The sequence below is a fragment of the Penicillium psychrosexuale genome (assembly GCF_028828465.1).
Source record: "Penicillium psychrosexuale strain IBT 29551 chromosome Unknown utg000002l, whole genome shotgun sequence".
Lineage (NCBI taxonomy): Eukaryota > Fungi > Ascomycota > Eurotiomycetes > Eurotiales > Aspergillaceae > Penicillium > Penicillium psychrosexuale.
This window is the reverse complement of record NW_026643187.1, coordinates 2366252-2381926: the sequence shown is the minus strand read 5'-3', so window position 1 is coordinate 2381926 and position 15675 is coordinate 2366252. Positions and strand designations below refer to the sequence as shown.

The following is a 15675-nucleotide window of genomic DNA, read 5'->3' as shown; positions in this document are numbered from 1 at the left end:
ACGGCTCGTATACCGCCGCAGCACTCCACGCTATCATCATCTTACTCGGTGCGAGTATAGGCCTGAGATTTGTTGAGGATAATCTCAGCCAAGGCCATCAAACTGCCACCAGACAACAACTCTAGAACCTGCACATTGGCATTAGCCTCACGGGCGATCCAGTTACGGATCTCAATAGCCACCAGCGAGTCAAGACCCAATGAAACCACTGTAATCGAGGGATCCATATCCTCCAAGGAGAGAACAAGAACCTGCGCTAACTTCGCGGCCAGCGCCTCATAGCACACTCTCAAAGCTTCCTCTTTAGATGAGGCAGTCGACAAAGTGACATGCAGCGGCACAGACGGGCCGTCGCATTGTGAGCTGTTGCCCAGTGTCCCCTTGGCGGCCTCGTATAGCACGGTGAACCTCGCATCCTGGACCCAGAAGTTGTTCTCGAGTGAATCCAGTCCCAGTCCTGTGACACACTGCCCAGAGCAGGATCGATCGAGATCACCGGTTAAAGCGGCGGCTATCAACGCCAGGACTTCCGACTCGTCGATGATCTGACAGCTGATATTCTTCATTACCTCCTGGCGCCGCTGGGTGTCGGTATCGGCTAGGTAGCCGACGTCGCTGACTGCAGCAAGGCCGATTGATGTTCCTGGAAGGCCAAGGGATCTGCGGTATTCTATGAATCCATCTAGGAATGCATTTGCTGCGGAATATGCTGCCTGTCCGCGATTGCCGATGATACCGGCTATCGATGAGAGGGCAATGAAGAAATCCAGTGGGGAATTGATCAGCGCGTGATGCAGATTCCAAGCTCCTTCTACCTTGTTGCATGCTACGGCAGAGAAGTCTTCAAGAGACATATTTTCGAAGAGCATATCCTAAGTAGGGTCAGTAATGAAAACAGATAATGTAAATAAGTCATCATAGTAAAAACTCACACGAAGCACCATCGCACCGTGAATAACACCACGTATTGGGGGAAGGTCTTTCATCTCTTCGTTAATCAGAACCTTGACAGACTCACGGCTGCTGACATCGCAAGCCTTGACGATAATTCGCACTCCTAGAGGAGCCAAAGTATCTATCAAAGTTCGAACCTTCCCATTAATCGCGGCTTGACGAGACACAAGAACAATGTTCTTTGCACCCTTCGAGGACATCCACTTGGCCATGCTTCGGCCTAGACCACCAGTACCACCAATCAAGATGTAGGATGCATCGGGTCGTAAGAGAGTGGCACTGGTCTTAGGAGCCACAGCCTGAAAAATGAACGATTAGATCTGAAATTTAATCGCGGATGTGCTTTGTTTACCTTGACTTGGTCACCTTCATGAGGAACCACCACAATCTTACCCATACTCTTGCCGATCTGCAGAGTACGGAATGCCTTCTCGATATCGGAAATTCGATAAATCGAAAGTGGTAGGACGGGATGCACCGATGCGTCACCAATCAACCGACATATATCACCCAGGATGCGCTTCATCAGCTGAGGCTTGGACTTGCCAACCTTGGTGAGATCAACCGACGAGAATGTGACGTTGTGCTCAAAGGGCTGCATGTCAAGGCGAGTATTCTTCGTGATATCAGCCTTGCCGATCTCGACAAACCGTCCGAAAGGTGCAAGACACTCCCAAGTCTCGCGCAAAAGTTCGCCTGCCAGGGAGTTGACGATGACATCCACACCAACATCGCCGGTGGCTCTGCGGATGCTGCGAGCGAAAGATGTATCACGACTATAGAAGATGCGGTCTTCGGGAATACCGTACTGGGTCATTAAGAACTGTTTCTTGTCGAGGCTTCCGATTGTAGTAAAGATGTCTGCACCGATCATCTGCGCTAGCATTATGGCAGCTTGACCGACACCTCCAGCACCGGCGTGGATTAAAACCCGCTCGCCGGCTTGGAGTTGACCTAGGTCAAACAGAGAGTAGTATGCAGTGCAGAATACAACTGGCACTGTGGCTGCAACCTCGAATGACATGTCGGCTGGGATTTCTGCCGCGCTAGTCGCAGCGCATCGTGCATAAGTCGAGAAACCGCCCTCTGGCATGGCCATGACTCTTTGACCGACCTTGAAATTATTCACATTTGAACCTACACTGGAGACAACACCACTACATTCAATTCCAATATAAGGCTGTGCAAGCTGGCCCATGGAGACCACAATGTCTTTGAAGTTAAGACCGCTTGCTTTAACTTGAAGCTCAATTTGGCCCTCGCCTAATGGTAGGGGATTGTCGTCTACAAAGTAGAGGGAATCAAGAGAGCCTTGATTGCCGATCTGGATCTTGAAGCGGCGCCCAGGCTGACTGAACGGTTGGGTTGAGATTGTCATGTCGTGGGTCTCATTGTGGATGAAACTATTGGCAGCATCATCTTCCACTATGCGTTGGACAAATAGCTCCGAGCCCTTGGCCTTGAACTCGAGATCCTTCGTGGGCTGAGTCCCATCGGTGGGCCATAGAGCACTGATGGCTGCCTGGATAGGCTTCTCGGGATATTGGATGTCAGGAGCCAACCCAAGAGTGGCTATTCTAGCCGAGGTCTCGGAGCGCAAGGTACGAGTCAAGCCGACTGTCATTTGAGCATCGGGAGAATCAGTCCGATAGACCCAGAGCACAGTTCTAACATTGAGTAGCGCCTTCTTGAGCCCCTCGAATACATCCTCGGTGAGGTATCGCAGAGAGCTAGCTCCAGTCTGAAGTAGAACAAGGTGCTTTTGAGAGAAGTTCACTTCACCAAAGTTCCGGACGGAAACCTGCCACCCGGATTCGTCGGACAGGGCAATACTCAATTTATCAGCAATACCATCGGATTTACCAAAGTACGTAATGCATAGATCGTGCTTAGGTTTGACGGGATTCCCATTTGTGTGCGCATTGCCTTGGTGCTTTGTATTCCCATTCGTATTTGCGTCTCGGTGGATATAAGTATCGCCGTGAGATTCGGCGGGGCCGTTGCGATCTTGAATATCTTCTTCAACGGCGTTTTCAACCTCGGCCAAGGGATGCCAATTAATCTTATAGCACAGTTTGCGAGTGTCTTCACGGTTAGGGTCTGAATTTCTGAGGGGAGTCATTACCAGGCCATCTATTGTAATAATAGGTTCGGTAGAGCCCTCCTGGGTGGCAAAAAGGTCAAATTTGGTCGGTTCAGGGGAAGGCAAGCTGGGACTGCCACTGCAGTAACCTTTGAGGTATTCACCAGCGGTGGTTGGTACATTGAGACCGACTGTCATACGCTTGATTACTGTAGGCATGTAAAGTGTGTCCAGATCCATTCGGCCCAAGCCCTGGCCAAGAAGGGGCCAAGCAAAATGTAGCAGTCCATCGAGGAATGACGGGTGGACAGTTAAGGGAGGTTCAAATCCCTTCGGCATGACACTGCGGGTATCTCTAACGTGTAGATCGCCAAACGAGTGGTGAGGGCTGGAGTAGCAGTTATCAATATCCTGGAAGATAGGACCGTACCCGGCTCCTAGATCACTAAGAACCTGGTACATGTGGGACATATCGAGGTAATTAGTAGCCGATTTCTGAATTCGGGCAATTTGAGCTTTCGTGTAAGTGGATTGAGTCTCGAACGGGCTCGAGATCACAACTGCCTGCTGCTTTGGATCGGAGCGAACCCGTACTTGGCCAGTACAGTGCTCTGTCCATCCTCGTTTTGAGGTCCATGAGCAGACACGGAACTCATCCCAAAGGTCGGATGATCCACGGGTACCTTCAGCATAGGGGCGGAGAGTAATGGTGGTCTCTGCATCTGTATCATCACTGAGCACAAGCGCTGAACCCACAATGACCTCCCTTAGTTCAAACTGGGAGATTTGGATATCAGCTTGCTTTGCGCGTCGTCGAGCAGCCTCGATGGCCATCACCAACTATTGGACAGCCAGTCAGCATCATTTAGTTATGTGATCATGCATTAAACCTACATAGCCTGCTAAGGGGTAAACGACCATCCCTTGCATCTTGTGGTCTCGGAGATAGGGAATCTCATCTAACCGGATGATGTTCCGCCACGTTGGCTCCAGATCATTTGAGTAATTTGCCAATACTCCCAAGACATCGCTCCTAGCACCATCTCTGACCATATGCTTCTGTGGAATACGGGCAACGTGCCAGTACCGAGTTCCATGTTGCCAAGGGTAGCGAGGCAAGTTACTCAAGAACCACCGGTTTGCCGCTCCGGTCTTGGGAAAGTTCACTGCTGTCATATTGAGCGTAGCGCCTCGCATGTAGGCAGCAGCAGCGGTATTTAAGACGGACTCAGCTGCATCCACCTTACGAAGAATAGTTGGTGTATATGCAATCTTGGAGACCGTGGAACCCAAGCTCTTTAGAGTATCCATGATGGGGCCCTTCATTGTGGAGTGTGGACCGATTTCAATAAGAAGGCTGGGTCGTGTCTCATCGTTCGACACCATCTTGTCAAGAGCGTCAGAGAATAACACCGGTGATGTCAGGTTCGCAATCCAGTACTCTGGACCAAGCTCAAAGGGTTCCGCGAAGCGCCCAAAGACAGAAGAGAAGAATGAGGCTGTCGCCGATGAGAAGTGCCGAATGTTCTCAATCGCAGCTAAGTAGGCCTCGGAAACCTTCTTCATGTGGTCGGAATGGTAGGCAACGTCAATCTTCAATTTTCGGCTGAAAAGTTGTTTATTTTCGACAACCTTTTCGAGTTCACTAATCGTAGATACGTCTCCCGACACAGTCACGCTAGTAGGACTGTTCACGCAAGCGACGGTAGCATATCCAGAGAGGTTCTTTAATATAGGCTGAATAGCCTCGCGACTAGTGCCAATAGCAATCATAGTCCCCTTAAGGGACGGGAACGAGGACTTAAGCAACGAGGTCATTTGCCCCCGCCAGTAAGCTAGAGCCATGGCTCCCTTTAAGTCATAAATCCCCGCAGCGTAGGCTGCACTGATTTCTCCAGAACTATGGCCAACGACTGAACCAGGACGGATTCCCCAGGATTCTAGGAGGTTGACTAGTGCAATTTGAAGTGCTGTGCACGCTGGTTGACTTAGATGAGGGGAGTCAATATCGGAAGCGGTTGCGTCCTTTTCCAACTCTTCGACAAGGGAGAACTCGGCGCCGAGATCTCGTAGGCATTGATCTGCTCGTTTGATGGCCAACTCGTAGACAGGGTATTCGTGCATAAGAGGAACACCCATCTGTGCCCATTGAGCCCCTTGACCAGTGAAGACAAACGAAATTATCGAGGCTCCCAAAACCCTAGAGGGGTTGATCTTCAATTGAGCGAGACGGATACCAAGTTCATCTAGCGAGGTAGCTGACACGCCAACACGGTATGAGAGTTGAGACATCTTGTTGCCTAGGGTATAAGCAAAGTTGCCGAATAGAGTCTTTTCAAAAACTTCGGGATGTTGTTCGAAGTAGATACCGAAGTCTTTGATCCTAGTGCGTAGAGACTCCTTGTCGTTGGCAGAGATCAAGAACAGCTTGCGTTTGGGGTCCACTTCAACATCCTCAACAGCTCGGTCTGGGGCTTTGGATGACAGTGGCGCTTTTTCAAGTACGGCATGTGCATTGGTTCCTCCAAACCCGTAATTGGACACGCTGAGATATTTCTTGCGAGGAGGCCAGGGCCGCGTCATCGTTAAAACTTTCATATTCCAGTCGCTCATAGGAATAGTAGGATTCGCTTTCTTGAACTCGGCGTTTGGAAGCATCAACTCTCTATCAAGCATCATGGCTGCTTTGATGATGGCAATTATACCACTGGCTCCCTCCAAATGCCCAATGTTGGATTTGACTGATCCAATGTAAAGTGGGTTTCTTGGAGTCCGATTCTTTCCAAGTGCTGCATGGACTGCTGCAGCTTCGATGGGATCGCCGGCCTTTGTTCCAGTTCCATGCATCTCTACAAAACCGCATTCGTCCGGGTTGATGTTGGCCTCTTTGTAGACCTGCCGGATTAGCTCTTCCTGGGCCTGGCCGTTCGGCAATGTGATTCCCTGTGTTCGCCCATCCTGGTTGACTCCTGAATGTACAATGACAGCTCGGACGGGATCTTTGTCACGCAAGGCGGCGTCGAGGGGTTTCAAAATTACGACACCAGAGCCCTCGCCTCGCGCAAAACCGGATGTGGCTCTCTCGTCGAAGGAGAAGGTTTTGCCCTCATCATTAAACAACCTATGTGATTCCAGACAGTCAGGTTATATGATCCCGGGCTTGGCTTGGAGGACACGCAAATACATACTGTGACATGGACATCGAAACCCAAATATCTGGTACGATGTTGAGGTGACAACCGGCAACGAGTGCTTCCTTGGATTCTCCGCTTCGCAAGCTCTGTACTGCATAGTGGAGTGCAACAAGTGAGGAAGAACAAGCTGTATCCACTGTGACACTGGGCCCTCGTAGATCGAAGAAGTATGAGATACGGTTGGATTGCAGCGAGGCCGCACAGCCCGTGGCTTGGTGCATAGGGATAGTCTCGGTATCACGGTCATTATTGAGCTCATAATCAGCGAAATTACCACCAGCAAAGACGCTCACGTTCCGGCGAGCAAGATTCTCTTTGGGGATGCCAGCGCTCTCCAGAGCTTCATACGCGCACTCCAGTAACAAGCGCTGTTGAGGGTCCATGGCCGTAGCTTCTTGCACGGTGAGGTTGAAGAAAGGAGCATCGAAACGTGCAATGTCCTCGTCAAGGAAGTAGCCTCCCTTTGGGTTGAAGGAACCAATCTTGGATGAGTTGGGGTGATGGAATGCTTCGACAGAAAAACGGTCTTTGGGGATGGGTGACCAGCCACTTCGAGCTCGGGTGCATAGTTCCCATAGCTCACTAGGAGATGTAACTTGCCCCGGCAGCCGGCAGGCATACCCGATGATGGCGATAGGTTGGAGGGTACCCTCGCCATAAGACGCACCTTCCGAATCAGCACCCTTCATGTTTGTCATGATGAAAAGTGCAGAAGGTGCAACTGTGACGCGAGTCTATATGATTTTGGGGGGCCACATCGACATCGGGGAAATCGGGGAAACCGACTGCCTAGGTCGTTATAGCGTGTTATATAGCTTTGCGAATACCCACCAGCTCTTCTGATACGGGTCATTTTGGGGGTGTACAGCTCCGTGAAGCTGTCTCTACTCCGAGGGCGAGCGATGCTCTGCTAGCATTGGGTGATCGGTGGTTATTCCCGAATTGGTGACTCTGACTGAAATGTTGTACCGTCCCACATTATTCGATATCCCAATTGTTTGTAGTTGGGAAGTTGATGCTCGGCGGAAATCCCGTGCTTTCCCAATCTTTCATTTGCTTTACACGACTTGTACAGCCCGAGCGGTAATTTATTTCCTAGTATATGTTGATTTCTATATTTTCTATATTTTTGCTCGTTGCCTCTCTCTTATTTTACTTCAAGTGTACTGCTTCGGATAATACATTGCTTCCCATAGATCATTACAGACTGATACAAGATGAGGTTCTTATGTCTTCATGGCGCCATTGGCAACATCGACGTAGGTGAACAGAGACACCATAATGGAAATGCATACTGACTTCCTTATCACAGAATATTAATATTCAGCTTGGTAATATCATGTGCATTTGAGGACTCGAAGGGTTAACCGACAATATTGCAGATCCCCTGGTGAAGCAGATGGCCACGGATGGTTTCGCTTCGTTCCACTATATCAACGGTCCTGTTCTTGTGTCTCCACCGGCAGGTACTGTCCTCCTGGCCTCAGACACTGATAAAGCTGATGTTCTGAAATTCATATTTTCCTAGGGTTCACGGAGTATTTCGGTATCGGGCCGCATTACCGGTGGTTGGAGGATGGAGGAGTAGCAGAGAACTCAATGATCTCTCGCGTTCGAAAATCTCCGCATGGTTCGTGTCCCGAAGATGTGATGCGAGCTTTGGGTAACGGTTGGGATGGCCGTTGGATAAACCACCATCAAGTCATGGAATACCTCTATGATACACTGGAGAAGAATCCCGATATCGAAGGCATCATCGGATATAGTGAGGGTGCTACGATGGCTGCGAGTCTAATCCTGGATGAGGATAGAAAGGCTCAGGAGACTGGTCGTCCTCGTCGCATCAGATGCGCGATTTTCATCACCGGCTGGCCTCCTCTTTCCCCTGAGGAAGACGTGGTCCTGGCAGATGAAAGCGACTATACTCTGGACATTCCGACGCTTCACGTGGTTGGTGCAGATGGTAATTCTGACGTCTATTGCCCCGTTCAAACGATATACTCACTGTTTATCTTCGGCACAGACCCCTACCGATACGGCGCATTGGCCTTGTTCAATATTTGTGATCCTGATACCGCAGCGATGTTTGACACTGGACGGGGCCACACCATTCCTCGGTCCGGTCCGGTCATCACAGAGTTGGGAAATGCCGTGCGAGACCTAATCGACAGAGCATATCAAGGATAATTGAGGCCTGTGGTTCATGGGAAGCACGAAGTCTTTCTGTGCGCGGTATGACAGCCAAAGACCCGTTGAAGAATACACAAACTCGGGCTCGAGGCGTTCCAGATTCTGAAAGGCCATATTCTGCAAGATAGTTTAATTTGAACTTGGTATATATAGTAATGCATCCTATATATTTATCCACTCAAGTGTTATCTAGCGTTGCCTCTTGCCCTCTTGATGGAGTAAAGCCTAAGCCGAGTATGGCCTAATTAGGATGATGTGCTACCCACCAGCTTCCCCAAGCGATATTCTCTCCAAAACATGTATTGTCGCAATTGGAAACTTTCCAACTGGATTTTCACTCTCCCAAAGCACCGGTATGGTTCGTCGGGTGTACTACCGGGAACTCTGACTGATAGAGTCAAATCCGAGCTCTAATATCTAGCCAAGGTGAGACGCAAAGCCTGCACGGCAATTAAGCTGTGATATGACAGGCCAAGGCTGTAGATCGTACTTTCAAAATGGATATGGATGTACACTTCGACGTTCCGTATCATCTACCTCACCATCTAACTTGAATATGTACGAGAAAAGGCTTTCATCTTATAACCTACAATTAGAATTTAAAATAACACCAATCACACATAAAAACGACATCAGACCGCGGCCTAGACAACCCTCTGAAGTATCGGTACTACGTAGGCTCGGGGGGTTAATAAAGCAACGGTCAACAAATTCGGGCATTTCCTCATTCAACACCGAAGTCATAAGGAAGGAAAAACAAGCAAAGAAGTTCAAATGGTGGCGTATTCTTCAACAAATCATCAGTGACCTCGGATCTCGAGTGTGGCTTCAAATTCTACAAAATGTACAATATGATCCTACAGATCGTTTGGGCACTGTCAGCTGTCACCCTGATGTTGATACAGACTCACGCGCAGTCTGTGTCAGAGGATAAATGTGCAACGGGCGTTCATGCTATTATCGCTAGGGGGCAAGGCGGAGGCGATGATCTGAATGTAATGAGCACTCTTTCAGACCTGATCCTGAAGCAGATCCCCGGCTCGACAACCCTCGGCTTACCCTACGATCATGAAAACGTCTTAACTAATTTGGACAAACTGTATACTGTTCACGACGGTACGCTTCTGATGCAGCAGTTTGTGCAGGAGTACAGTGAAAGCTGCCCCCAAACTAAGATCGTGGTAGTTGGATATTCAATGGTGACATCTGTCCTCGTATTATGGCAATCAAACATGCAAAATGCTAAGGCTCACTACCACCTAGGGAGCAGTTATCATGATGGATTCTCTGTGCGGAACCAGTGAAGTCGGAGTCCTCTTCGTCGCCCCTCTTGCGCGGACCTATAACTCGACTAGTACGTCATGTCGAGGCTGTCAGAAAACACGAGTCTGATCAGATATCTAGTCATAGCTGCGATTGCGTATGGTGATGAGACATACTTTCCTGGTATGCCGTGGAATGTGGGCAATTGCACACTGGGTATAGGCGTGAGTACCAGCTCATATTCAAGTGCTGAATTATCATCTAAAGCAGATGTATCAGCTTCTTCCTCGGCTAAACCCAGCCTTATGTGGACCATTTACTAGTTCAATTCACAGCTATTGTGATTACGGTGATGAGCAATGCTGCTCGCCATACCCCGAAGACGGAAATGCCGCACACCACGGCTACATATGGAAATACAATCAGGACGTTGTGGACTTCATCAAACATCGTCTGGCCACGATTGATTAGTGATGATGTCCGCTCAATAATGGACACTACCAATAATAGGAGGTAGAAGAGAAAGATATGTCGCTTATAGCAGTTGAAAATCTTCCTGCGGACTTGGCTGCTTTCCGAACTATGCTATTACCGGCATTCTTAGTGTGTAGCTCGAAACTTCAAAGGATTCCACAATATACGTACTAGCCGACGTCAAATTCCACCAATCAAGTTTATAGAAACCACTTGATAATATGAGATTGACAGGTCAGAATTTATCTCTAGCATTTGTGAGTCCTCCTTTCAATGTTAACTACTAAAGTGCAGACGTACATACGCGGTGAATCCTGAAAATATATCTCGGCGTGTTTCTTAGACCTGGGTTGGCACAGCCGCTCGTCCGTAACCCAATCATAATTATAGTATACCGCTAAGACTGCACAGGTTTAAAATATCTTAAACAAAGGGATACTACCCCGGATGCTAAAAAGTGGGTGGTACCAAAAGTTGGGGGACAGAGAGCATTTTGTTTCAGAACATACCCTTTACCTAGGGTGGGTAACATAGCGAACAGCCTCGAACTATGAGTACCAGGTTGTTGTTCTATGCAAAAGCTGAACCTTGGTGTCACATATGTAACTCACTACTCCGTACTATGTAAGTACTAAGATGATGAGGGGTTCGGATCCGAGTTTCATACTGTTCTGGACCTAATTCAAATTCACCTTGTTCCTCTATTGTACGACATGTACTTGAATATAGGAGGAGCTCAATGATCTAGTATTCTATTGGCATGTATGGATATAAACAGTTGTTATCATTATTACCTAATATCACTGCTGCCCAGATCCATGAAGCCGAAGCGTACCGCATCGAGGTATACAGATCAGCTAATCCCGTTTCGGCGATCCCAACTCCTTTTTGATTTTCCCTCCTCAACAACCACAGGCCTCCCTCTTTCTCTATGTTCTCTCTAGCCCGTCAATTCTCCGGAGTCCGCTCCAAGCCTCTCGTCCTTACCAGCCAGAAATTCACCCGATCGACTCAGGTACCCCACCGCCTGTACTCGAATCCTCCAAGATCTTCGCCGCCACGCGCACCCTCCGCCCCTCAATCCAGCCGCTCCAATTTCCCAATCATCCCCATCATCATCATAACCGCCATCAGCTCCGGCGCCTACGTCTACCTCGTCAAGTCCCGCACCGGCGTCCGCACCTCACGTCCAAACTAGCTTGAAGTAAGTCCAGGAGGCCTAGCGTACATTTAAGAAAAAGCCAACTAACGTCCGTTTCCAGTCAAGCCACACCGACACAATCACCCCACAAGCAACCTCGACTCGAACCCCAGTCCTAAACCCCCTTTAACTTCATCCCCATCTCCCTCAACCCCCCTCCCAACCAAACAAGCAACCAACCACCCACAATGGCCACCCCCCGCTTCTCCACAAACGACGTAACAGTCGTCTTCTTCCTCGGCGGCCCAGGCAGCGGGAAGGGCACACAATCCGCCAACCTCGTCAAGGACTACGGCTTCGTGCACCTGTCCGCCGGCGACCTCCTGCGCGCCGAGCAAGTCCGCGAAGGCAGCCAGTACGGCGACCTGATCCGCGAGTACATCCGCGAAGGCAAGATCGTGCCGATGCAAGTCACCGTTGCGTTGCTGTCGAATGCCATGGCCGACTCGCTGGCGACCTCGCCGCCTCCGGCTGGCACCAAGGCCCGCTTCTTGGTCGATGGGTTCCCACGCAAGCTCGACCAGGCTGTGTTCTTCGAGGAGACTGTTTGCCCCTCCGAGCTTGTGTTGTTCCTTGATTGCCCTGAGGATGTCATGGAGGCTAGACTTCTGAAGCGTGGTGAGACTAGTGGCCGTGATGATGATAATGCGGCTTCTATTCGCAAGCGCTTCCACACTTTTGTTGAGACTTCTATGCCTGTCGTTGATGATTTCGAGAAGAAGAATAAGGTTGTTTCGGTCAAGGCTGATAGCTCTGTTGAGCAGGTCTATGAGCAGGTTAAGGCCGGTATTGAGGCTCGTGGTTTGCACACTCGCTAAGCGGGATTCTTGTGTTTGTATCGATGTATATAGTGTTGGTGTCCCTTTAGGGGGAAGAGTTGTGTGATTTCTCTGCTCGTGTTGAATATAGAGTATAGAAAGCATTTTTAGACTTGAACCTGAAGCCAATGAAGTTGTCAGTTGACTACGGATATGAACCATGACCAGTCTAAAGAAATATAATATTCTTTAAGCCGGAATAGAAAAAAATGAACAAAAGGAAAGTCATTCCTCCGGAAAACATAAACAAGACTAAGATTGACATGACATGACTCGTGGGGTCCCAAACATCCAACGGGGGCAGTAAAAACCCAACCCTACAACTGGCCAGGGAAAAAGAAATGCATGAGGAAAAGACAGCAAGATTTCCCCTCTATTAACTGAAAGATTTTTGTGTTCTGTGAACTTTTCCATTTATAAAAAAAGGACACAACTATTCGGCACTAGCCTCAACCTCACGCGTCGGCTGCGAGAGTTGAATGCGTCGGCGGTCACCGTTACCATTGCGATTGGCGTTGGCTTCTTGGTCAGCCGCGGCCTGGATACCCTCACGGGCGAAACGCTCACGCTCGGTGCGGATCACGTTCAGAACGCTCTCGAGGGAACGGCGCCAGACCATCAGGCGGCCTTGGACCTCGGACCACTGCTTCTCACCGAAGACGCGGTAGGTGGCACGGTGCACAAGGAACTCGGACTTCAGCTGGGACAGTCTGCCCTCGACGAGGCCGGCACGAATGGTGTCGATGACCCACATCTCGACATCGGAGGCGGGGACGCGTAGAGCAGACGCGATAGTGGCGTAGGGAAGCGAGCGCGAAGGGGTGGAGGATGCCAGAGAGGTGAGAGTGAGGAGACGCATCTTGGTCTGCAGGGCATCGGCGGACTCGGCGAGCACGCCGCCAGAGATGGAAGCGAGCGGGGTGGCAGCGATGAAGGTCTCGTAGGCATCGAGGGTGTCCGAGGTGAAGATCTCGAGCAACTCGAAGAGGGTGCTGTCGCTGGAGCGCAGGGCCTGCACGGCGTCTGAAGCGGTCAAGGGAGTGAAGTCGAAGACAGTAGAGCGACGCAGAGCGGTAGCGAGAGCGCGCACAGCCAACTCGCGGGCTTCGGGCTTGCTGACGTCGGCAGGGTCGATGGTCTCAAGCGCTTGCATGATGTGAGTCTGGGCCAAATCCTCATCGCCGGCAGCGGTAGAGGCCTCGGCAATGGCGATGTGCAACTTCCGGGTATCATCGTTATCCAAACCCCACGCTGAGAGCCATGTGGGAAGCTGGGAAGTGAGCTGAGGCTTGAGGGCCTCGAAGGCAATTCCAGATCCAGACTGGCGGATCACTGCTACAACAGCGAGGAGAACGTGGTACCGGCTCGAGTCGTTGGCAGACAGAGTGTTGAAGATGGTGGTGAGAATGGAGATGGCGAGCGTAGGGCCGAACTGAGGGGAGGTGGTGATGGGCTTAGCGAGATAGGCGCAGATGCGAGGAAGGAACACGTCGGTGTCGGAAGACTGGTGAACGAGGTGGATCAGGAGGTTGTAGGCGGAGGTGATCTCTGCATTTATGTCAAGCTATGTCAGTTTTTGTCCATCAAAGATCCAAGTGCCAAATTCCCGACTCTGTCTGCAGATCATTCTTTGACACTTTTTGTCCACTCACCCTTCTCGGGGGCACTGTTCAGAGCGGTCGCAGACGACACGAGCTTCTTCAGGACTTCATCACGCTGCTTAAGGTCGGCCTCGCCTTCAGACTGTTCCTGCTGGCGGAGAGGTTCGAGGAGCGGGGCGATCTCGGACTGGAGGCTACCCTCTTTGCGGAGGGCATCGATGTACTGGGCAAACTCGTCGGCGAGCTCGGTGAAGGAACCCTCAATGAGGAGGGTGTTGGTAGGGGCGGGCATGATGTTTGATGTGGGAAAGGGAGAGGAAGAGCGAACGTGAAGTTCTTGATGGTGGAGTCTATCGATAAGTTGAGAAATTTCAGTGTGTGCCAGAAAAAGTCTTGGCGAGAGGAACACCCCAAAACATCTCGACTGATGTGTGCCTTTTGACTCTTTTACTTGATTTGGAATGTTTTATGTAGGTGAAATAACAAATATTTACACTGCAATCGTCACTACTCTCATTCTGCTGTCCAATGGGTTGGAAATAATTGGTGATATTACTTTGAATCGAATAGTTAATGCGCGAAATCGGCACCGGCGCAGACAAAAAATGAACTCCGACCCAAAGCAAAACAAGAAAGGACAGGCGCCGCGTTCATAAACATGCGGACGATCGTAATGTGTCAAGCCTATTCAGAGGGGAATCGAATGTCTCGAAGGAAAAAAAAGCAAATGGCAACGCGATGAGTTAAGGGAATACAACAAAGAGGACGCTATGCGACCTAACCATCAAGTGGTAATTAACTGCCCAAAGACCGAAGAATATCGTCCCTTTACAGGATCATGCGTGCAGCAACGAACATGAGACCAGCCATCAGACCAGTGGAGTACTGGGTCAGATCACCGAGAGCAACAGCAGCGTTGGTGGTAGTGCTGGCAGCAGCGACGGAGGAAGTGGCAGTGGTGGAAGAATCGGTCGTAGTGGCCAATGCCAGAGTGGTCGTAGCGCTGGCCGAAGTCGCAGCAGCAGAAGAGGTGGTGGTCACCGCACTTGCGTTCTTGGAGCCACAGTCGGCCGATGCCTTCTTGCAGGCGCGCTGGCCCTCAGCATCGTTGGGGTGCGAGTTGATGCACTGGCCGTAAGTAGCCTGGCAGACGTAGAAAGGAACGGTCTGAATGTAGGAGGTCACATTTGGGGTTGAACCATCGCTGCAGACACAGCTGAACTTCAGGGTGGTCTGTTCAAAGCGTTAATCTCCCGGTCGTATGGACGCGATACACAACAACATACCGGGTCGCAAGAGTTCAGCTTGGTACCACTTGGGCAAAGATCGGGGCAGGTGTTGCGCTGAGCAGAGCACCAGGAGCCTACTTCATTAGCGCTTCGTCGTGTCAGAATTGGTCGGGGTACATACTCAGGGTGCCGCTATCCACCAGACCAATATTGAAGCCAGCGGGGAAGGTGTAAGTGTCGGTGGAATTGTCACCCATGACAGCAGTAGCCAGAGCTGAAAGGAAGATAATTGAGGAACGCATGATGAATAAATTAGAGATGCTGTGTACAAGGAGAAGAGAAGAGAGAAGAGAGAAGAGAGAAGAGAGGAGGGTTTGAGGAGGGAAAAACAAGAATGGGCAGGTGCTTTGTATCCAGGGTATTCCAAGGTATCCAAAGTATTTCACGTTTATTTTTATTTTTTTCGAAAGAACTTCCCTTGGCAGGTTCGGCCCTGACCCCTATAATTGGCATACCACGGTGGATAGTGAACTCGTGCTATTGTTTTTATATTTCTATCTTCGTTGGAGAAAATAGGAATATTCGCCTTGCACAGGGGCCCTGTTTTCCCTGTTTTTCCTGTTTTGATAGCTATAATTTCCTAGCTGGCCCAAAAGGGTCTATGGAAA

At 50.0% G+C, this 15675-nt stretch overlaps 7 protein-coding genes across 7 annotated transcripts; 4 read left to right on the top strand and 3 right to left on the bottom strand.

The window, feature by feature from the left end:
• Positions 1–41: 41 nt before the first annotated feature.
• On the bottom strand, positions 42–6920 carry N7518_002060 (type I polyketide synthase; the record flags this gene model as incomplete). Its single annotated transcript, XM_057182988.1, has 5 exons — positions 42–872; positions 933–1253; positions 1307–3877; positions 3932–6158; positions 6226–6920. The coding sequence occupies 5 exons, from the start codon at positions 6918–6920 to the stop codon at positions 42–44; spliced, it is 6645 nt and encodes a 2214-aa protein (XP_057044438.1).
• Positions 6921–7448: 528 nt separating this feature from the next.
• Positions 7449–8418, top strand: N7518_002059 (CAZyme family CE5; the record flags this gene model as incomplete). Its single annotated transcript, XM_057182987.1, has 4 exons — positions 7449–7490; positions 7544–7562; positions 7614–7697; positions 7760–8418. 4 exons carry the CDS (start codon positions 7449–7451, stop codon positions 8416–8418), a joined length of 804 nt encoding a protein of 267 aa, XP_057044437.1.
• An 845-nt stretch (positions 8419–9263) lies between these two features.
• N7518_002058 (CAZyme family CE5) lies at positions 9264–10155 on the top strand (the record flags this gene model as incomplete). The annotated part of the gene is made up of 4 exons (XM_057182986.1): positions 9264–9602; positions 9685–9775; positions 9826–9908; positions 9955–10155. The coding sequence occupies 4 exons, from the start codon at positions 9264–9266 to the stop codon at positions 10153–10155; spliced, it is 714 nt and encodes a 237-aa protein (XP_057044436.1).
• A 934-nt stretch (positions 10156–11089) lies between these two features.
• On the top strand, positions 11090–11356 carry N7518_002057 (uncharacterized protein; the record flags this gene model as incomplete). The annotated part of the gene is made up of 1 exon (XM_057182985.1): positions 11090–11356. One exon carries the CDS (start codon positions 11090–11092, stop codon positions 11354–11356), a length of 267 nt encoding a protein of 88 aa, XP_057044435.1.
• A 191-nt stretch (positions 11357–11547) lies between these two features.
• On the top strand, positions 11548–12177 carry ura6 (uridylate kinase ura6; the record flags this gene model as incomplete). Its single annotated transcript, XM_057182984.1, has 1 exon — positions 11548–12177. The coding sequence occupies one exon, from the start codon at positions 11548–11550 to the stop codon at positions 12175–12177; it is 630 nt and encodes a 209-aa protein (XP_057044434.1).
• Positions 12178–12610: 433 nt separating this feature from the next.
• On the bottom strand, positions 12611–14070 carry N7518_002055 (PCI domain protein; the record flags this gene model as incomplete). The annotated part of the gene is made up of 2 exons (XM_057182983.1): positions 12611–13725; positions 13830–14070. The coding sequence occupies 2 exons, from the start codon at positions 14068–14070 to the stop codon at positions 12611–12613; spliced, it is 1356 nt and encodes a 451-aa protein (XP_057044433.1).
• Positions 14071–14606: 536 nt separating this feature from the next.
• N7518_002054 (uncharacterized protein) lies at positions 14607–15309 on the bottom strand (the record flags this gene model as incomplete). The annotated part of the gene is made up of 3 exons (XM_057182982.1): positions 14607–15011; positions 15065–15141; positions 15189–15309. 3 exons carry the CDS (start codon positions 15307–15309, stop codon positions 14607–14609), a joined length of 603 nt encoding a protein of 200 aa, XP_057044432.1.
• Positions 15310–15675: the final 366 nt, after the last annotated feature.